The following is a 23,019-nucleotide window of genomic DNA, read 5'->3' on the forward strand; positions in this document are numbered from 1 at the left end:
CAGGGGTCCTTGGAGGGGTACCAGTGGGTCCCAAAATGAGACAAAATGAGTTGATAGTGTCACAATCATTTTAACCACTTTAACCATATTTTATAGTTTGGCTGTTAAAAATGTGCAGATATACAAGCTCATATACAAGCTCACTATGAGCTTGTATATCTGCTATTTTTGAAAAATCGTGAAAATGTGTGCAAATCTTTGAATATATATTTTCAAAGCGAACATTTGTAACTATATTTTTGCTTCTGGGGGGTCCCTGGAACAAAACATTTTGAGAGAGTCAGCGGCCAAATACATGTCAATTTGGGGGTCCTTGACGTGAAAAAGTTTGAGAACCACTGCAATACAAAGCAAAGAAAACAAATGAAAGAATGGAGACAAAAATACTTTTTTTCACCTAGTTACTGTGCAGATAACCACAGATAAGCCCTATTTTATACCTAGGCTATTTGAAAATATTCAAATATTTTAGTACTTTTACTTTGGTACTACTACATTTTGATACCACTACTTTTGTACTTTTACTCAAGTAAATTTTGTGTGACCAAGTAAAACACAAAAAGTAAAAACATGGAGATAGGAGATTTCTGCCCGACAGCAACGAAATACAACATGTAAGCAGTTTTTCACCAGCAAAACACATGCCTGCAGTGTACTGTGGACAGCAACGATATATAGCAACAATGTTTTTTTTCCAGAAAACTATGTGACAAATGCACATTATATTTATTAAATATATCTGCTTGATCTATGGATGTTATTATGTCTGATGGATATGTAACATCTGATTTACTTATGCATGTTATTGTATCTGATTGATATGTAACATGTTGGACACTGTGAGATATATGGACATTTCCTATTCACGTGAGGGGTAATGGGGCTGAGTGCTGTGGGTGGAACATTGGAGCCACCCGACTTTACAAATAGAGGTGTGGCACGGGGGGAGGGGGGATCAAACAAACAACCTGTGTACTAGTGTGAACGGGTGGGAAGAGAGGAGCTCTGAGGCACCAGTGTTATATGGTTAAGTTATAGAAATAACTGAGTGTAAACTGCAGCCAAAAGTTACGTGCTGTCGAGCCCAGCGGAGGACGGATGGAACGGCCATGTTGCAACGCTGTGGTGATGCCAGCCAGGATTTATGAATGAACCGCCGGTCGCCGAGAGGATTCCGATGGAGCCGCGGGTGAGATAAATCCATAGCTTCTTTTCCGGTGGATTACAAACTTAAGGGGTACCCTGAACATTGCTTTATTATTTGGAACGCGATTGCGGAAGACCGTTTGCGGTTTGTTTTGGTTCAAAGGACTTAATAGACATTCTCAAGGCCGCGGAGTGAAGAAGCCGTTCGGGCCGTAACGTGGGACTGTTTATTGTTGTTATGTAAAGCGAGTAAACGTCTGACTGCGGTTGCGTTTCTTCCTTGTTATGTGACCCTGTTTATGTTAACGGTTGAACGTGTGAATTCACTGAATTGAGGGTTGTAAAGGACTTGGGAATTGTTTGGGTTGGGAGGGGCTTGTGAAGTTATTATTGATTGTTGAATTGTTTTTTATTTCTTTTGTTTGTTAGGGACAGAGATAGAGACAGAAGTCAATTTAAAACCAAGAAGTGTATTATTATTTACCATTTTGCATTGTCAATTATTATTTTTGTGGCTTGAGTATTAGCACATTCCATGCCAGAGGTTAATCTCATAATGTACTTACCAGTGCCAGCGTTTTATTTTATTTTTTTTGTTTTTTTCATGTCGCCATAGACCTCGTTAAAATCCTTAAGATTGAGCTCTAAACTGTTTGTAAACATCGCGGAGATGTGACTGCTTCGACCAGAGAAAAAACATGTGTCAAACGGAATCGCCATCTTGTAGTTAGAACGGTTTATGTTAAACAGTGATCAGCGAGGAGAAAAACTACAAAGAGAAAATGGCGTTTCAGTTTCGTCATTAGAACGGAGGCCGACGGGATCGGCAAAACCGGATCCCGGATAATTCCGTTTCCGGTGGTGCTGCAATGAAATGTGCCGTATCGAAAATTGGAAAAAGTGCAATGTGAACTTTTTTTCGAAAAAAAGAAAAAACACCACTTTGCGTAGGTCTACGCGACTGGCACGTGGCGGCTTTAAATAGGTTTGCGTAGGTCTACGCGACTGGCAGTCAATGTGTTAAAGCAATCAGCTAAACACCTGCCGATCCCGTTGTTTTTCCTTTTAGTTAATAGTTAACCTTTCAGAGATAAAGGCCGATTGTTACAACTAGAAGACATTTGTAGAATCGGCCTCAGGTCTTAATGGGTTAAAATAATTGCATAAAATAGACTTTTTTTCACCTGTATATGAGTTTGACGTAGGAGTATCCCTCCACCAGGACAAAGCTGCTCCAGTCCTTCAGCAGGGAGGTGAGTGCAGAGTGGGAGATGCGACACTGTATGGTACTGAAGCGACCGTTACTCCCAGCTGTGTGCAGGTGTTTCGGTACAGGCCTGCACACACACACACACACACACACACACACACACACACACACACACACACACACACACACACACACACACACACACACACACACACACACACACACACACACACACACACACACACACACACACACACACACACACACACACACACACACACACAGCTGTCAGTTTAAACAAGTGATTTCCAGTGGTGTAAAGCAACTAAGTACAATTTTGAGGTATGTTTTACTTTACTGGAGTATTTACAATTTTCTGTACTTTTTACTTCTACTCCACTACACCCCAGAGGTAAATATTGTACTTTTACTCCATTACAATTATTTGAAAACTTGAGTTAGTAATTACTTTGCAATTATCAATTATTATATTATGAAACATACATTAACCACTTTAGCCCTTTTTTATACCTATGCTGTTTGAAAATAGCCGATCTACAAGCTCGCGGTGTGAGGCGTTATGACCTTGTAGATCGGCTATTTTCACAATATTTATCTGTGGAACTGAGTCAAACTAAATGTAATGCCTCAACTCTTATAATTCCAAGTGCTTGTCAGGGTGGGGGGCCCAGTTCAAATATGATTATTTTTGGGGGGTCCCCAGTTCAAATATGATTAGTTTGGGGGGACCCAGTTCAAATATGATTATTTTTGGGGGGGGGGGGGTCCCCAGTTCAAATATGATTAGTTTGGGGGGTCCCCAGTTCAAATATGATTATTTTGGGGGGGGGGGGTCCCCAGTTCAAATATGATTAGTTTGGGGGGTCCCCAGTTCAAATATGATTTTTCAAACTGATTTAGATCATGTGTCGGCCCCCACCTTCACTTAACACATTGACTGCCTAGAACGACTTAACTCGTTTTTAGCTTTTCATCACTTGCCTGCCAAGATCGAGTTAACTCGTTTTTAGTAAAAAAATATTTTTTACTTTAAAAAAAAAAAAATTGACCCAAAGACCAAGGAGATATGAATTTTCCAAGATCTTTACTCTCATCCACTTCCTTGTTAACTTAAAACTTTAAAATTTTGTATCTCGGCTCCTGAGTACTTTTTTTTTTTCCATTGAAAAATCTCTGGCATGAATAACAATAGGCAGTGAAAATAATTCAGGCAGTCAATGTGTTAATGCGGCCCCGCAGGTTAATCAGAATACTGATATATTATTGATTTCAGCTGTTACAATTCCAAACATGCAAACATGACCCGCTTTAATTACTTCAGTCTATCTTAGTAGCTTAGTGAGTAGTATTAAAATTCTAATGTATTTTTTAGGTCCAATGTATTTGTATTTACGTTCATAAAGTTAACATAAGTATAATTTATGCATTTGAAATTTTAAAAAAAATCTGGATTCTAATTCAAAAGTAGCAAAAATAGCTGATCTACAAGCTCAAAACAAACACGTTTTGAGCTTGTAGATCGGGTATTTTTGCTACTTTTGTGTGAGAGGTGTCTGACAGTATATGCAATGGGGCCCTCTGGAGTGAGTTTGGAAATATAGTGGCCCTCTCCATCATCAAAGTTGCATTATCATCCCTGGTCTATGGTGTGTAGCAGGTGCACGGTGCCCTCACATGTCATGCTCCAGTATGATGGCGATGCGATGCATGTGCAGCCATCTCTGCCAGAAGTTGGCGTCCATGGAGAGGATGGGCTTCCAGTAAGACGCAAACAGAGACTGAGACGAGTCCTTACACCCGCTGTGCTGCAGGGACAGGACCTGTAACAACAGCACCAACACATACTGTAAGACCATTGGTTCTCAAAGTGGGGTCCTTGGGGAGGGGAGGGGGGGGGGGGGGTTCCAGGGGGTCCCCAGCAGCAAAATAGCATCACAATAATTGTAACCACTTTAAAAATAGCAGATATACAAGCTCATAGCGCGGCACTCTGCTATTTTTGAAAAATCGTGAAAATCCCTTAAACAAAATATTTTGAGATGGGGGTCCGCGGCCAAATATATATCATTTTGGGGGTCCTTGACATGAAAAGGTTTGAGAACCACTGCTGTAGATGAGTCTATAGACAAAACCTCAGTGGTCTAAAGTGTACTCAAGTACTGTACAATTTGGAGATATTTTTACTTTATTCAGCATTTACAATTTTCAATAGTTACTTCTAAATATTGCACTTTTACTCAACTACAATTATACGAAAACTTTAGCACTACTTTCATTAGTATTACAAAAAACACTAACCACTTCTGCCGTATATAGATTTCGGCCATTTGAAAATCGCAGATCTACAAGCTCACAATGTGTCGCGATGTGAAGATTTTTAAACATTTTGAACTTGTGAAATGGGACATTCTGCATTATAAGTACTTTTAGTTTTGGTGCTTTAAATATGTTTTCATGCCGATACTTTTGTACTTTTACTCAAGTACATTTTTAATATGGGTCTTCTACTTGTAACAGAGTATGGCCCTCATTTATCAATGGAGCGTAAAAGCGGCAAATTTTTGGCCTTAAATCTGGCCGTAGGCCAACGTCCAAGTGACATTTATCAAAGGATCCTATACAGCCAATCCTAGCGTACATTTGGTCGGAGCTTTGATAAATCTGACGGCTGAAAACGAGCGTCATTTAAATAACACACCCTTAAATATTCTCGAAATGCCCCGATTTTACAACATGAAGAACCAGAATACGACCAAACAAAGCATGGAAAGCCAATAAGAAAGTTTCCCCTGCTGGCCTCGCCGCCTGTCAAGTCACACACACACACACACTTGCAAGCCCAACTGTGTAACGGTACAATCTTTGTCAAGTAGGCTAGTAGCCTACATGAATGACAGATGATGATACCAATCACATCACCATGAATGGAATACGTTTGTATATTCATTTATTTAACCCATACCGAGCAGTGCGCGTTAGAGTTACACCAAAATAAAGCAGTCATGTAAGGCTATTCCCCGAGACTCGGGCGGGCTGCAGTGTGTCCCGTGGAGCGCCACGGGACACACTGCAGCCCGAAACCCAGGTAACTCCATAGGACACTCTACTGTAGGCCTATATAGGTTTTGGAGAACTCACTGTCCATGAAAAGATAACAGCGGCGCCCACGCACCGGTCCAAACTCCCGAAAATGCTCTCGCATAAGCGCTTGTATATTTTGAAAATAGCAGATCTACAAGCTCACAACGTCAGCTTGTACATCTGCTATTTTCAATAGCCAATGCAGCCAGATCAGCCAAGATATATTGATAAATGCCGAAAGTTGCGGTGATCTCGCCGTACGCCCATTATTTGGTCTACACCGCGTTGATAAATGAGGGCCAGTATATCTACGTTGCAGTATTGATACTTTTACTTAAGTGAAACATGTGAGTACTTCTTTCATCACTGCAAAACCTGCACAACGCCAACACAAAGATTATTAGATTCTGGAGGTCCCCAGCTAAATGATTGATAGTTAGGAACCAAATAGACCCTTACAGGTCTGCAACTCTCTTTCACATTCACCGCCAAAGACGGATATATCCGTCTTTTAAAAAAATAAAATAATAATAATATATATAGTGATTTCCTCCATGATTAACAACCATCAGGGGATCGATCATACTGGAGATACATATTCTGAGGTTATTGAAAAATGTGTCAAAATGCTTTCTAATGCTGGCAGCTACCTGCCAACACTGAGGATTTTACAGTGTAGATGGGGGTGCCAGAGAATAGCCGATCTACAAGCTTGCAGCGTTGTGAGCTTGTAGATCTGCTATTTTCAAACATTTTAGTACTTTTGGTACTTTAAGTACATTTGGATACCAATACGTTTGTACTTTTAATCAAGTAAATTATGAATTCTGGTCTTTAACTTGTAACAGAGTACTTCTAAATTGCAGAATTGACACTTTTGAAGTAAAACATTTGAATACTTTTTCCACCACTGATCACAATATAGAGCCATTTAACACTTATTTGAACAAAAACATCACTATATATCATCTTAACTGTGTTCAAAATCAAAGCACATTATAAGTGAAGTGTATAGTACCGGCGTGGTGGAGCCTGGCGGGATGTAGAAGAGAGGAACTCCATTCTTGGTGCTCTCAGGAATGGTGTAGTTTTCAGGAAGAGAATTGAAGGACTGCAGGTGGACCAGCATTTGATCCGTCTGGTTGATACTTCAACGACAACACAACACATCAGAAAACACAGTAAAGCTAGCCTACATACACTCAGTGGTGGAAAGAGTACTCAAATGTTTTACTTAAGTAAAAGTAGCAATACTGCAATGTAGAAGTACTCTGTTTCAAGTAAATGTAATTCAAAATTTACTTGAGTAAAAGTACAAAAGTATTGGTATCAAAATGTACTTAAAGTCTGTACTCCGATAGGGCACTTGAGTCTCCTACTGAGCAGCCACCCGGGTCTTCAAATGATATCTCAGGAATGTGAAAAAAACTAAACAAATCTCCATGAATTCAAGGCTTCATGGGGTGTGCAATTGATAGAAAATAAGTAAAGATATTAATATTGTTTATCACACACAGCTGGGTGGGAGCAATGCGTTAGGATTAGGTGCCTCTGCAGAGTGTTCCAGAATCTGCGTAAGACAGAGATGCGGTAGGGGCTGGTGATAGGATTACGTTGGGTACAGTTAGTTAGGTTAGGTTAGGGTTTAGTGTTAGGGACAGGCAGTGGTGTAAAGTAAGGAAGTACATTTACTCAAGTACCGTACTTAAGTACAATGTTGAGGTACTTTCACTTTACTGGAGTATTTCCAATTTCCAATACTTTTACTCCACTACATCCCAGAGGCAAATATTGTACTTTTACTCCACTACTATTATTTGACAACTTTAGTTACTAGTTACTTTGTAGATTTTGATTATTATTACAAAACATAAATTAACCACTTCAGCTCCGTATACATTTCGGCCATTTGAAAATAGCCGATCTACAAGCTCACAATGTGTGAGTGTGACGCATTGTGAGCTTGTAGATCTGCTATTTTCAAAAGATTTTTATACATTTTATACATTTAAAAAACTTGTGAAATGGGACATTCTGCATAACGACTACTTTCTACTTTTGGTACTTTAAGTACATTTTGATACCAATACTTTTGTACTTTTACTCCTTAGCAGTACATGTTAAGTACTTTTTCCACCACAGGGGACAGATACCTCTGCAGAGTGTTCCAGAAGCGTCTTATCACAGAGGTGCGGTAGGGGCTGGTGATAGGCTTGCGTTGGGTACAGCTGATATCGTGCAGGATGTCGTAGCTTCCCTCCATGGTCACCTCCACCCTGGTGCTCCTCTTGCCGGGGTCCAGCGGCCACGGCGCCACCGCCAGGTACTCGATACGCATGTTGTGTTTCCATAGCAACACCAGCTTCACTTCCAGCTGGGCCCCGCCTCAAGACAGGGGAGAAAACTGATTGTTTAACATGAAGATCTTTTAAAATTCACCAGTGATCCTTCACCCATTAAAACTGGGTTAAAATCCAGGTAAAAAGCAGGTTAAAATCTAAAATCTAAAATGACACGGGGGCGGCCATAGCTGAATGGTTAGTGAGCCCGCCTAGGGAGCCAGAGGCCCTGGTTGCCCCAGGTTCGATTCCAGGCCAGGTCAGCATATGTGTCGATGAAATGAAATTTGTCCCTGAGCAAGACTCTTAACCCCTAATTGCTCACAGGTTCTCATTGGAAACAAGACCGCAAGGACTTTCATGAACGACCTGTTAAAAGGAATTATCCTTACACATATTATGATTTTAACCACTTTAACTATTATTTTATACTTTGGCTATTAAAAAATAGCATATATACAAGATCATAGCACGGCACAAAGTGACGCGCTATGAGCTAGAAAATACATATAATAGAGGGCTATCCCCCTTTCCCGCGGCGACCATGTTGGTGGAATAGAGCACCTCTAGGCAGAGAGCCTGCAGCATAAGCCATAAGAGAATGACAGACTCTATTTGTCTACCTGACAGCCAACCGACTCTTACTGACTCGTACTGATTCCTACTGACACCCAATGAGTCCTCATGACTCCTACTGACTCTTACTGACTGAATGACTGAGTCAGCAGGAGTCACAGGGACTAAGCAGGAGTCACAGGGAGTAAGCAGGAGTCACGGGGAGAGCAGGAGAGATTCAGCAGGAGCAAGGAGGATCCAGGTAGGCCTCAGGAGGAGTCAGCAGGGGTCAGGAGGATCCAGGTAGGAGTCAGTAGGGAAATAACACCTGATTCGGATGCTATCAATGCATAGAATGGGAGATTATCACGTTCTATCAGACCATTGAATGGGCGAAGTAGGCGACCTACTAGCTACCCCGCGATTTATCAAACCATTCATTGGGCGTAATCAGGAGCTACTGACCTACCGACGGAGATGACTTAAATACTTCAGTTTCGGTTTTGGTTTTGGTTGTTTTGGTTTCGGACCATGACGGAGGCGCGCAGTCTCAGGCGAGCTGGAGCCCCGCGACGGGCCACCGAGGGAGCTAAGGCGACCGAGTTGCCGTCCGGAGCGGTGCGACGCTCGCCTGTGCCTACTCAGCGCCGTTCGAGTTATGTACCGATACGCACAGAATCGTAAATATTGTTGTGGGGACTGCTCCGCCTCCGTCGGTAGGTCAGTAGCTCCTGATTACGCCCAATGAATGGTCTGACAAATCGCGGGGTAGACAGTAGCTCGCCTACTTCGCCCATTCAATGGTCTGATAAAACGTGATAATCTCCCATTCAATGCATTGATAGCATTCGAAGCCGGTGGAAATAAGGTGGATAGGTGTATATACCTTTGGTGAAGTTGACCTCTCGTATGGTGTACCCCTCTCTCAGCCGCACAGACACCACGCTGACCAGGTGGGCGTGGACATCCTTCTCCATGTGTTTCTTTCTCCTCAGCACCAGCGCCGGGTTCCCACTGGCCGACACCAGATGCTCGTTGAACAGCTTGTGCTGACCCACTGAAAATTATCGTGAAAATGTGCAAATCTTTGACTATATCCACAAGTTTCCTAGGGCATTATGGGCATCACTTCCTGTCGATTTGATCTCCGATACCTGATCAAATCGACAGGAAGTGATATTTCACCATATTTTTAAAGCGAACATTTAGGAACATATGTTGCTATATGTCAGTGGTTCTCAAACTTTTTCATGTCAAGGACCCCCAAATTTATATTTATTTGGCCGCAGACCCCCATCTGAAAATATTTTGTTCCAGGGACCTCCAGGAGCAAAGATTTGAGTTAAAAATGTATATATGTTCAAAGATTTGCACACATTATCAATACTTTTTTTTTTTTTTAAATAGCAGATCTACAAGCTCATAGCGCGCACTCGGTGCCACACTATGAGCTCGTATATTTGCTATTTTTGAATAGTCAAGTATCTTCACGCCGCACTTCGAACTTGTAGATCTGCTACTTTTGCATCCGAATCCTGAAAAGTAACAGTTTTGGACTTATGAGGTTTCCAACCGACAGAGACGATATGGAACTATGAGGTTAGAGAACTTGTAAATAATAATAATAATGTACATTATTTACATATATCGAACCACAACCACAGATTTGTGTCCAGGTAGCTCAGTCAGTAGAGCTCTCGCCTTTGGACTCTCTCTCTGAATTTCAATGCTTTATTATATTTCATATTTTAATATATTTTAATATTTTATATAATATATAATTATATAACAATACAAAAATACACCAAATCTTTGTCGCTGTGTTGATTTGTATCTGTGTTGCTCAACGCGGTTGCTGACGTCATCAAACGTGCGGACATCGGAGCTACAGTTGTAGCTTTGTATCTTTGTATCTGGAAGTTGAACCCTGCTCAACTTGAATTTGTAGCTTTGTATCTTTGTCGCTAGAGCTACAGCTACAAACGTTGGATGTATCTTTGTATCTTCATGTCGCTGGTTTCCATTGAAAATTAATGGTAGCATGTATCTTTTAATCTGCCCGTGTGAGCGCATCATTATGGCTTTAATTTAGGTTAATTTTCTTTCTTTTTTTATAAGAGGAGAGTAATCTATATTGAGGCTCTCTCTCGTCTGCTTTATATCTGTGCAGGAACGCACAGAGTGCCTGTTTTTGCTTCGGCGTACAAAGGTCTTTGTAAGGTTAAAAACTTGAGTTACTAGTTACTTTGCAGAAATAAATTATTACATTATAAAACATACATTAACTACTTTAGCCCTACTCAAGTTGAGTTTGAGCGACACGTTGTGAGCTTGTAGATATGCTATTTTCAAACATCTTAGTACTTTTACTTTTGCTACTTTAAGTATATTTTGATGCCAACACTTTTGTACATTTACTCAAGTAAATTTTGAATTCTGGACTTCTACTTCTACATTGCAGTATTGATACTTTTACTTAGGTAAAACATTTTGAGTACTTTTTCCACCACTGACCACATCTTATTGTGTCGACGCTTGTAGCTCTATATGGGCTCTAATGCGCATATGGGCGTGGACATCCGCACCGCGGGTTCAAATCCCAATCCCGACGATCTCCCATCTGTCTCCACTGTATATTATGAATAAAGGCAGAAAAGCTGCAAAAATATTAAAAAAAAGAAACATTGCAGCTTCATATTTTTTATGTATACCGTACTTTTTTTAAATGTTTTACTTGGTTTGTTTGTTTTCCTAAATTATGCAAGCCAGTTGCTTGACTGACCGGCAGTGGTGTCATGGGGGCCAGTAGGACAGCCATGTGGCTGGTACATTTTTCACTCGAAAGGTATGGCACGTGCACGCTAGAACTCACCCCCCCTAGATTCACGAGCCAAGTACTCAAATGGCTACTTTGCATAACAGGTTTACAAGCGAGTGTGAAAATGTATCCTCACTCCTCACAGGCTACACGGTAAGCAACACAGCATGTTGGCTTCAGTAGGGCAGCTGCCAGTATCCTATCTGCACGCAGCAATGCCTCAGCCACCGTCGAAGAAGAGAAAAATACTCGTTCAAAGCAAACTTTTTGTTTCAGCTCTATAATTCATGGCATTCCTTGAATTTGTATTACAGTAGTTTAAAAAGACTAAAACTAAGCTAAAACACATTTCCTATACTAACATGTTAACTACTTCAAGGTAAAATAAAATGCGCACGGTGTGCGCGTGCAACGCGCGACGTAATTTAAATACCGTTCGACCAGAAAATCACCAATACACCCCTGCTGACCGCAAGCACTTCCGAGGCCCAAAATTGTTTGGTTGGGCAATTTTTAAATATGTAGCAGGCTTAGGGTGGGTGGGTGTGGGTGTGTGTGTGTGTGTGTGTGTGTGTGTGTGTGTGTGTGTGTGTGTGTGTGTGTGTGTGTGTGTGTGTGTGTGTGTGCGTGTGTGCGCGTGTGCTAAAATTGAGGAACCGGAATCGGTTCGATCCCATTTCAAACTAACCACTGTAGTATTCAGAGTGCATGGCGTCCGTGGTGCGCAGGAAGGAGTACGTGAGGAAGGCCTTGTGGTAGGTGTTGAGCTCCATGCAGTGCAGGTCAGGGTCTGGGCAGTTGGGCAGGTAGGAGCCAAACGTGGCCAGAGAGATGAACTTCATCAGCTCCACGTTGGGGATGTAGCCCAAACTGCAGTCAAAGCTGTACGCCCCGCCCACCTAGCAACACACACAACATAATCAAAGATTGACCCATTAAGACCGGGAACGCTTCTGTGTATTTTTAGCAGTGCCAGCCGCTCTACATTTGACCGTGTCCGTGTGTCCGTCCGTCCGTCCGTATGTTATGTCCGTCCGTATGTTTGAGCACGGCAAAGAAGCAACACATGCGCCACTTCAACACACACACACACACACACACACACACACACTTGACCGTGTGTGTGTGTCCGTCCGTCTGTATGTTTGAGCATGACCGTGTCCGTCCGTCCGTATGTTTGAGCACGGGGCTTTAAACAGCTATAACTCCAGTTTGCAGCATGCCACCAAGTCCAAATTTGGTATGTGGACTTAGACCACCAATAGGGACGAGCATTAATTGCTGAAGCCCCGCCCCCTCTGTCTTCCCATTGGCTGGCCTTTAAACAGCCATCACTTAAGTTTGCAGCATGCTACGGAGTACAAATTTTGTACATGGACTAAAACCACCAATATGGACGAACTGTAATTACTTAAGCCCCGCCCCCTCTGTCTGCCCATTGGCTGGGCTTTAAACAGACATTATTCCAGTTTGCAGCATGCTACCAAGTACAAATTTGGTAAGTGGACTCAGACCACCAATAGGGACGAACTGAAATTAATTAAGCCCCGCCCCAAAGGCACCGCTTCCTTCACACAGGGTGTGATTGTTTAGATTTCTTTGGCTATTCAAAAATAGCAGATATACAAGCTCATAGGTGCCGCGCTATGCTAATACTATTTTTTTGTGAAATAGTGAAAACATTTGCAAATCTTTGAATATTTACAGTATATATATTTCTTAAAGCAAACATTTTAATATATATAATAGCCCAAAGACATCTAAAATGACACAGATGCGTTCCCGGATTGAATGGGTTAAAACGCACAGTCACTGTCGGGCAGAGACCTGATCTATATATATGGAGATCTCCATATTTCAACTTTTTTAAGGGGCCAAGGCCGTAGGGCCTTTGGACCCTTAATGCATCTCTACACTTTCACTATTTAAGAGGCCAAGCACTTGTGCTGGTCCCTTTTTGTTTCTGTTCTGTTTTTTCTTCTTCTCCTTCTTCTGACGTTTTTCGCAGTTCGCCGTGCAGTCGTTTTTTACGAAACTCGGCGATATGGTAGTCGGTCATGTAAAACGGTCAAGGAATGACTCAAAGTCATTCGTCAAAGGGTGGCGCTATAGCACTCAATTGAAAATGCAAACGTTGAACAGGTATAACTCATGCCCTGTTTGACCTACAGCCATGAACACATTCTACACATATATGCTTTAGATCTCCCACCAAACTTTACACAGGGACCTACGCTGACAAAACCATGGCGGGGATTTTTTCTAAGCAAAAAAAACAACTGATAGCAGCTTTTCCAATACTGCTATCAGTATAGGAACAACTCTAATCATAACTACATTGGATCCAATGGAACACTTCTTTTCCTGAATAACCACCCGACATAGACTATCCACAAGTGCCAAGGTGGGTGTGTAAATTATGGGCATCACTTCCTGTTGTCAGCAGTAGTGTAATTAACTAAGTACATTTACTCAAGTACTGTACTTAATTTTGAGGTACTTTCACTTATAGCCGATCTACAAGCTGACAACGCGTCGCAAAGCGACGCATTGTGAGCTTGTAGATCTGCTATTTTCAAAGGATTTTATATATTAAAAGTTACAAGCTGACAACGCGTCGCAAAGCGACGCATTGTGAGCTTGTAGATCTGCTATTTTCAAAGGATTTTATCTAATTATATAAACGACAAGTTACTTCCGCACGCCGCTGACGCTAGCCACAGCTCTGTAATCGAGTAAACACAACGCCGACACAGCACATGTCGCCACCACAGTAGCCACGGCCGACTTTCACAATTTACGGGTGGCGTAGGGCACCTATCATTGCTCACTCCACAGTTTCCACTTCGCAACATAATTTTTTACACTCACCACATTTCGGACAAAACGGAAGGTGAATCAGTTTCTTACCGTTTAGCGTGCGCACCACCGACACCGAACGGCGACGGGTTTCGCCGAAACAACACGAACGGCCGCCATTGAAACTCCGCAGCTCTCTCCGTCGCCAGAAAAACAACAGAAGCGCCTCCTTCACCTCCCCTTCACCGTGTCTTCTGCTTCCACGCTCAATTCAGGTGACTACAATGCTAATACATTCACGCTCAACCTCACAATCATAAGCTTCTCTGTTTAGTGTTTCATTAGCGCGAGCGTGGAAAACAACTACAGCACGCACCGTTACTGCATCTGCTAAGGGTAAACATGAGGGTTGCCAAGTTGGCATGCCAGGTTTTCTAAAAACAAGCGCCAGAAACAAGCAAACACCTTCATGAAAAAAAAAAAACACGAAGGGGTCCGCAATGTTCCAGGGGGGTCCCCGCGCGTCCCAACACTCCACAGGATGTCCGTGGACCAGCAGGGGGCCCGCGGACCCCCTGAAACAGAAAATATATAATTTCTTCTAATTTTTTTTTTTTTTACTTTTCCACAGTTTCACTCCGGCGATTTGGGTACCCCAATATACATGCGCCCACGCTGGGCCCCGTGCGCGGCTGGGGTTGAGGGGGGCGTAAACTCTAGTATATTAAAAGTGGAGTACTTTGGAGTACTTTTACCACCACTGGTTGTCAGTCATTCAATTCATTTGATGATCAGTGCTTATTGTGTTTGTGTGTGTGTGTGTGTGTGTGTGTGTGTGTGTGTGTGTGTGTGTGTGTGTGTGTGTGTGTGTGTGTGTGTGTGTGTGTGTGTGTGTGACCGCACGCACACACTCACTCATGCCCAAGAGTTGTCAGTGTTGGAAAGTAACTAAGTAAGAGTACATTTACTCAAGTACTGTACTTAAGTACAATTTTGAGGTACTTTTACTATACTGGAGTATTTCCAATGTTCAGTAGATTTACTTCTACTCCACTACATCTCAGAGGCAAATATTGTACTTTTACTCCACTACAATTATTCTAAAACTTTAGCTACTGGTTACTTTGTAGATTTCTTTGAAGATTATTATCACAAAACATACATTAACCACTTCAGCCCTATATATTTTTCAGCCATTTGAAAATAGTCGATCTACAAGCTCACAATGCGTCGCGATTGTGAGCTTGTAGATCTGCTATTTTCAAAAGATTTGTATACATTTTGAACTTGTGAAATGGGACATTCTGCAAAATGAGTACTTTTACTTTTGGTACTTTAGGTATATTTTGGTGCCAATACTTTTGTACTTTTGCTCAAGTAAATTTTGATTACCAGACTTTTTAATTGTAAGGGCGCGCTCTCACCAAAAGTTGGCTGGCCGCTGTTAAACGCAGGTTGTGCGCGGCCACAGTTTTTTGCAGCCAGCGGATTCTAGAAAAACGCTGTGACGCACCTGTCACTCACATTCAAGACCGTCCCCGTAGCCCGCACCGCCACTAGACACTAGCCACTAGACAAAAAAAATGTCTTTGCACTTTCACACTTGGGGTTCGTACATCTACATACACATTCAGATTTAAAATATAAAGTACTTACCCCATGGCCACGGATGTTACAATCATGTACGGACCCTCATAAGTATCCGTATCTTCCGTATTGTTCAATAAAAAGCATTTTAATCCAATCAGTGGTCATTTTCTCCGTATGCTTTCAACTGCGCGACCCTAGCGGTTAAGAGGTGTATTGCACTGTTGGTACATTATAAAATGGCCACCAATCGGATTAAAATGCTTTTTATTGAACAATACGGAAGATACGGGTACTTATGAGGGCCAGTACATGATTGTAAAATCCGTGGCCATGGGGTAAGCACTTTATATTTTAAATCTGAATGTGTATGTAGATGTACGAACCCCAAGTGCACAAATCATAAAGTACTGGGTGAGATGCAACAGCTACAACCAGTTGGTCCACTGAGAGCACCATGTTGCTTCCTGAGTCTTGGGACGGTCCGCCTTCGACTCACCCGATTGGACAGAGGGGGAAAATCAGCTCCTGCCTCTTCGTGTAGAGCGGATAAACGCAAGGTCTGCGCGATAAGCGGAAAAATCTGCTCTTGCGTGAATCCACGCATTTGCATTGACAAAGCATTGGCAGATTCTGCCCCAGAGGTAAAATAAAAGTGCGGTGGGAGCGCGCCCTAACAGAGTATTTCTACACTGCAGTATTGATACTTTTACTTAATTAAAACATCCGAGTACTTTTTCTACCAAAGAGTTGTCTGTGGTGTCCTGGTATATCAAATGAATATTCAAATGCTCGTTCTCAGATAGTCTTTCTTTTAAATGCATATCAAAACATGACAGAGAGACATCAGGAATGCATTCTGTGCACCCTGGGAGCTCCATCTGCATATCGATGATGATCTCACTGCAGCACAGAGACAGATAAAATACCAGGAGGCCATGTAGTCACAACATCTCTTTTTCTCTCCCTTTCTCACCCGCTCTCTCTCCTCACCGCTCATTTGGGAATGCATAACAGCAACAATTTTGTTTTCATTCTTAATAATGGGATTAATAAAGAATCAAAACAAATCTAAATTATTTATCTGCCGTTTGAGCACAATGAAAAATGTCAATGATAAACATTTGTTGTGGTACTCTACCATATGGAAAATTGGCTGATGGTGATGCACTCGCCATATACTGTATATGGACAAAATGCCCCAGTTCATTAATCATTCAATGCTGAGTCTCTCAGAAATGTCCCAAACGCAAATTGCTGAACATGAATGATGTGTTGAAATCAGATGGATTTTTAACACAAGCAGTGTGTGAGCATTGTGAACACACCCAAGCGCATCTTAATCCCACTGTTCCTAGGCCTGTCACAATTGCTACATAATCACAATTATTTGAGATAATCGCAATTATTTCGCATATAATTGGTTCCATGTTAAGGGTTCATACATTTTTTAAACATTTTTAAAAACTGTGGAAATTGCCGATCTACAAGCTCACAACGCGTCGAGATGTGTTGTGAGCTTGTAGATCGGTTATTTACACTATTTTGTAAAATATTTGAATTCATATTAAATATGCTGTATTTTGGCCATAACACATTATGTATTTGATTATTGGTATATGTCATTGTCAGTCATTTATTTTTATTTTTTTGTCATATATAAAGTTTTTGTCATATATAAAGCTTATGGAGAGCAGTCTTTTTGCCAATTTGTGTCCAAAGTGCAAAGTTGATGGCAGTCCTAAAGTGTATGACATCAACCATTTAAAATGAATCCTCAGAAATGTTGTGTTCTAAGTTGATATCCATCCATGCTGTGACTGCTTGTGACACGACTTCTCTGATTTCTGTTGTTCCCAAGACCTAAAAGCCACACAATGGAATCGCTGATCGCAATGATTTGAATGTCAATGTAATCAAGAAAAAACGTCAATAGCTGCGACGGGCCGACGGCTCTAACTGTACCTGCACAAAGGAGCAAGCGATGGTTCCACTTCTGAGCTGATTCAACAGAGTCTCACACACGGCTACATCAGGCACACTGGTCACTCCATCTGTGATAATGATTATACCTGTAGAAAGACACAACGTGTTACCCAAGATGTTATATTAACTCATTCACTGCCAATGATGTGTAACACGTACATTTTTTTCCAAAGCCCAGAGTGCCAATGACATGTAACATGTCATGTTTTCAGTATTTACGCTAGATGGCGCTCTTCGCCAACCTATTCGTGATCCTATGACTTCCGGAGAAGAGTAGACCCGGAAATAACGTGATCACAACAAACCCAGCCCCGTCCGATCTAATGTTAACACATTCCCTGCCATTGACGGAGATCTCCGTCAATTCAAGATGTGTTCAAAATTCCACAAGAGGGCGCTCTAACGCAACTTAGGAATGATCCCTCGACTCTGAGAGAAGGAATGGACAGATGTGACATCATCCCAAAAAATGTCATTTCCGTCCACTCCTATGTTATGAGTTGTTGAAAAACACATGATATTTTCTGTTAATATGTTGGATTTATGTTAATGCGTATTTTGAGACACTTAACCACTCACCCTCAATACGTACTACGTAATAAATTGGACCTTTGATTTTTTTATTCCTCTACACACCAAACCTGGTTGCCGAAAATAGCCAATCTAAAAGCTCACAACGCCTCGCAGCGAGCTTGTAGATCGGCGATTTTTGGCTAATGTTCCCCCTGGAATAGGGATGCTAGGGTTCAAGTGGTTCATGTAAAGAAGTACCTATCACACAAAGATTTGGAGGCCTCCCTGTAGTAACTCTGAGGACCCCCTAGGGGTCCCGGACCCCCTGTCGAAGACCCCTGCTATAGAGGAAGTGAAGCCCCGTGCATCACCTGCGCTGGAGTTTGGGGGCAGCAGCTGCAGGGCCAGGATGCCCTGACGCACCATGCTGACCAACCCCACATCTGCAGTCGCCATGGTGACACCCTGCTTCCTCTGGGGGGGCGGGTCCTCTAAGTGGGAGGAGCTTAGCACAGGCTTCTCAGGCTGCGGGGGAGAGAACGAGTTCAAAAACTACTGTTACTCCACTGCTACAATATGGACAACGTCAGTCAAAAGCAGCGTTAATTATGACAGCAAATTTCGACTTAGTTTTAGGCATAGTCTTTTGAATAAAGTTTAGTTTTAGCCATATTTTAGTCATCTGAAATGTTTTAGTTTTTAATCTAGTTTTAGTTGACCAAATATAAGATTTTAGTCGACTAAATCTGCAGTTGATTTAGTCGACTAAAATGTCTCATGGCGGGCCGTGATGGCGTCGTAATGCCTGATTTATACTTGGCTAAGTGCCGAAAATAGCTGATCTACAAGCTGTTTTCGGAGCACGACATCTGTGAACAGCCGAGCATAAAGAAACTTGTCTTAGTTCTACTGGATCTCCTCTCCACTAGTCCCTCCCTAACATTTCCGTCTCGTTTTTATTTGCCGACAAAATTGTCAATATATTTAGTCATAGTTTGTGTCATCATACCTTTTTTTTTAGTTTTCATCAGTGGTGTAAAGTAACTAAGTACATTTACTCAAGTACTGTACTTAAAAAAATGAAGTACTTTTTACTGGATTTCCAATTGTCTATACTTTTACGTCTACTCCACTACATCTCAGAGTCAAATATTGTACTTTTACTCCACTACAATTATTTGAAAACTTAAGTTACAAGTTACTTTGAAGATATAAATGATTACATTATAAAAACATACATTAACCACTTTAGTCCTATTTTATACCTAGGCTATTTGAAAATAGCCGATCTATTTACAAACATTTAAGTACTTTTATCTTTGGTACTTTAAGTACATTTTGATACCAAAACTTTTGTACTTTTACTCAAGTAATTTGAATTCCAGACTTTTACTTGTAACAGAGTACTTCTACATTGCAGTATTGATACTTTTACTTAAGTAAAACATTTGAGTACTTTTTCCACCACTGGTCAAAAGTCAGTCATGGTGACTTACGTGTGTGTGTTGCTGCTGCTGCTGAAGCACCTCGGCGATGTTGTTCTCCACAGTCCTGAGCTGCTGGTAGATGTGATGTAAGAACTGATCCAACTCAACGCAGTCCAGCTGACAGCCCTGCACCAGCACCTAGTGGACACAACCTGTCATTACAGCCCCAGACCAGCACCTAGTGGACACAACCTGTCATTACAGCCCCAGACCAGCACCTAGTGGACAGAACCTGCCATTACAGCCCTGTACCAGCACCTAGTGCAGCGGTCGGGGTCCCCAAATTGTTTTGGGGGGTCCCCAGATGATTAGCTTGATGTGCAACATTGTTTTTTCACTCAACAGTAAACAAACCAACATACTTTATACGGTAAGTGTTTATTACACGGCTTGGTTGAATGCTTGATTCTGATTGGTCAATCACTGAATATTCAGCGGTGTGTTATTTCTGAATAATGACCGATGAGCTCTATAACAGACTGCTGTCTAATCAAAGGCTCAAAGCACCTGTCTGCGCTGCTTGATTTTGTGCCGTATCCACCATGACAGCCATGTAAACAAACACACAATGTCATTCACAGCTAAACATTGCTCTCAAGAATGTTTTTGAAAACATTTGAAGCAAGAAATAGACAACGCAGCAACCGAAAATGTATTCTATTTGATCAACACTTCCTTGTTTTCCGAGGCAACCGTGTCCGCCCAGAGCTTATGGAATACTTTCATTGCCGTAGACAAGGAAATACTTTGCTTTGTTGGGGGGGGGGGGGGTGCTGCTCGAGAAAAAAGGACGGTCTGCTTCCAAATCCGATGTTTGCCGTTTCTTTTTCTCTCACGCACGCAGCCAGGCAATGCGAGGCGATGCCAGACAATGACACAATCACGTGCAGCATGTGTCCTCGTTCTCCAGGCTTTTATTTTTTAGTTTTGCGCACCTGCGCACCAGTTATGTGCACCCCTGTGTATAAATGTATATATTAAGTAGCCGTGTAATAAGCGGGGTAATTGACGGGTCGCCGGTCATTATTGATAAATAAATAAATCCCGACAGGATGATTTTAGGCACCTACGCGTCGGTGCCTAATCATTCTGTTGGGATTTATTTACTTTAAAGACCTTTTTAACACCAAATTTAAAAAAAGAGGCAGACATTGCAAAAATAGCCGATCTACAAGCTCACAACGTGGCCATTTTCACTACACACACACATCAAAGTACTGAGAAGCCTCGTCGTACACTCGTTGAAAGTAGTTGATCTACAACTTCATAGCGTGTTATTATCGCGATGCGTTGTGAACTTGTAGATCTGTAGTGCAGTGACAACTACCGTCGTCGTCCCCCGCCCGGCTTCCCTCCCCCCTTGAGTCCTTGAGACTGAAGCGCGTGAGAATAACTGCGGTGGGCTCAACCTGGTGAGAACTGAGGCCGATGATGGAGGAGTAGGCCAGGATGGTGATGAAGATCTTGGGCTGGAAGACCTGGTCTGTGCCAGGGACTTTGAAGGGGCGAGCCAGGCCGGCCAGACACCTGGACAGGGCATGGAACACCTCGTCAAAGATCATCTCCCCCGTGCTGTCGTCCTGGGAAAAACAACAAACTCAACGGTTTTAGAACAACGATCAGTGGTGGAAAAAGTACTCACATTTTCTACTTAAGTAAAAGTATTAATACTGCAATGTAGAAATACTCTGTTACAAGTAAAAGGCCTGTGTTCAAAATATTACTTGAGTAAAAGTACAAAAGTATTGGCATCAAAATATACTTAAAGTACCAAAAGTAAAACAAGCTCACAACAACGCGTCGCGATGCTTGTAGACCGGCCATTTTCAAATAGCCTATATATAAAACAGGGCCAAACTTTTATAATGTAATCATTTATATCTGCAAAGTAACTAGTAACTAAAGTTTTCAAATCATTGTAGTGGAGTAAAAGTACAATATTTGCCTCTGAGATGCAGTGGAGTAGAAGTGAAAGAACTGAAAATTGGAAATACTCCAGTAAAGTAAAAATACCTCAAAATTGTACTCAAGTACAGTACTTGAGTAAATGTACTTAGTTACTTTACACCACTGACGACTATCATCTACCCTGTACTGCAGTGGTTCTCAACATGTGGGTCGGGACCCAGGGTGATCCCCAAATAAGTTTGGGGGGGTCCCCAGATGACAGTGAAGTGACAATTTAAGGACTTTTAAAAACGTTTCAATACCTGGAAAAAAATAAAAAGAAAGAAAAGAAAAAAGACCTCACAACGCCTCGCAGCGCTATTTTCACAATAGTAGTATTTCTGTCTGCAAAGTCTGGCTCGACATAGTTGCTCCTTCACAGCCTGGCTTGGCGTTCGTGGAACGGAATAAACCAGGCTGCACTGAGCAGACTTTGTCAAACCTGGATTTGTCTTATATCCAGGATGATTTATTAGATGCCTTTGTGAAACGGGGCCCCAGGTCTAGGAAAACTAGCCCAAAAGAAGGAACTATTATAGGCCACATGAGCACATTAAACCTGTATACAGTATCCGACGTGACACGTTGTGAGCTTGTAGATCTGCTATAAAAGAAATACAAATAATCTTGGAATAAAATTAGGAATATTTGTAAAATGAAGATTTTTGACAAATCTGGTACGGGGCTCCCTGGCACAAACCATTTTCAGATGGGGGTTAGGGTCAAATACATATATTAATTTGAGAAACACTGGTTTAAACAATAATTAAAACATTTGGAAGCAAGCCCAAATAAGCAACTACACTTTAGAAACAAGCCCAACAAAATAAAAATCCCAACCCACCAATACTCACAAGCGACTACAGAAAAAGAAGCCCAAAGTTCCTTATAATAAGCGGACGAGGCAACACACTGACTCTCACCACGATGCCAGTAGAAGGGCTGAGGTCCAGCTCTATGATGAAGCGGTACCGGCGAGCCAGGAAGGTGGCCCGAGTGGAGGGCACCAGGACGTAGGGACATGACGTGGAGCTGGAGGACATGTCTGGCTGCCATCCTTTAGGCAGGATGCTCAGCAGGTCCAACTCATTCTCTGAGCTCAGCTACACAAGGATGGAGGGAGAGGTTTAGTCAGTGGTGGTGGTCGAAAAAGGTACTCAAATGTATTACTTAAGTAAAAGCATCAATACTGCAATATAGAAATACTCTGTTACAAGTAAAAGTCCCAAATTCAAAAATGTACTTGAGTAAAAGTACAAAAGTATTGGCATCAAAGTGTACTTAAAGTACCATAAGTAAAAGTAGTCATTATGCAGAATGTCCCATTTCAAGTAAAACATCTTTGATATTGAAATGGCTGAAATGTATATAGGGCTGAAGTGGTTAGTTAGTGTATGTTTTGTAATAATAAATCAAAATCTTGAAAGTAACTAATAACTAAAGTAAAAGTACAAAATTTGCCTCTGAGATGTAGTAGAGTAGAAGTAAAAGTATTATAAATTGAAAATACTCAAGTAAAGTACAAATACC

The 23,019-nt window shown here is 41.7% G+C and overlaps 1 protein-coding gene across 7 annotated transcripts in view; it reads right to left on the bottom strand.

The window, feature by feature from the left end:
* Positions 1-23,019, bottom strand: part of szt2 (SZT2 subunit of KICSTOR complex) — a 197,013-nt gene that overhangs the window by 168,989 nt on the left and 5,005 nt on the right. For all 7 annotated transcript variants that reach the window (XM_084065742.1, XM_084065743.1, XM_084065745.1 and 4 more), the window contains exons 3-13: positions 22,413-22,592; positions 20,952-21,122; positions 19,552-19,680; positions 18,427-18,580; positions 17,522-17,628; positions 11,859-12,069; positions 9,239-9,409; positions 7,612-7,843; positions 6,477-6,606; positions 4,052-4,197; positions 2,331-2,483 (exon numbers count right to left, since the gene is read on the bottom strand). In XM_084065742.1, coding sequence (XP_083921868.1) covers positions 2,331-2,483; positions 4,052-4,197; positions 6,477-6,606; positions 7,612-7,843; positions 9,239-9,409; positions 11,859-12,069; positions 17,522-17,628; positions 18,427-18,580; positions 19,552-19,680; positions 20,952-21,122; positions 22,413-22,592 — 1,784 coding nt within the window. The remainder of the gene's footprint in view (positions 1-2,330; positions 2,484-4,051; positions 4,198-6,476; positions 6,607-7,611; positions 7,844-9,238; positions 9,410-11,858; positions 12,070-17,521; positions 17,629-18,426; positions 18,581-19,551; positions 19,681-20,951; positions 21,123-22,412; positions 22,593-23,019) is intronic.

The sequence above is a fragment of the Gymnoscopelus microlampas genome (assembly GCF_963454915.1).
Source record: "Gymnoscopelus microlampas genome assembly, chromosome: 9".
NCBI classification, from domain to species: Eukaryota; Metazoa; Chordata; class Actinopteri; order Myctophiformes; family Myctophidae; genus Gymnoscopelus; species Gymnoscopelus microlampas.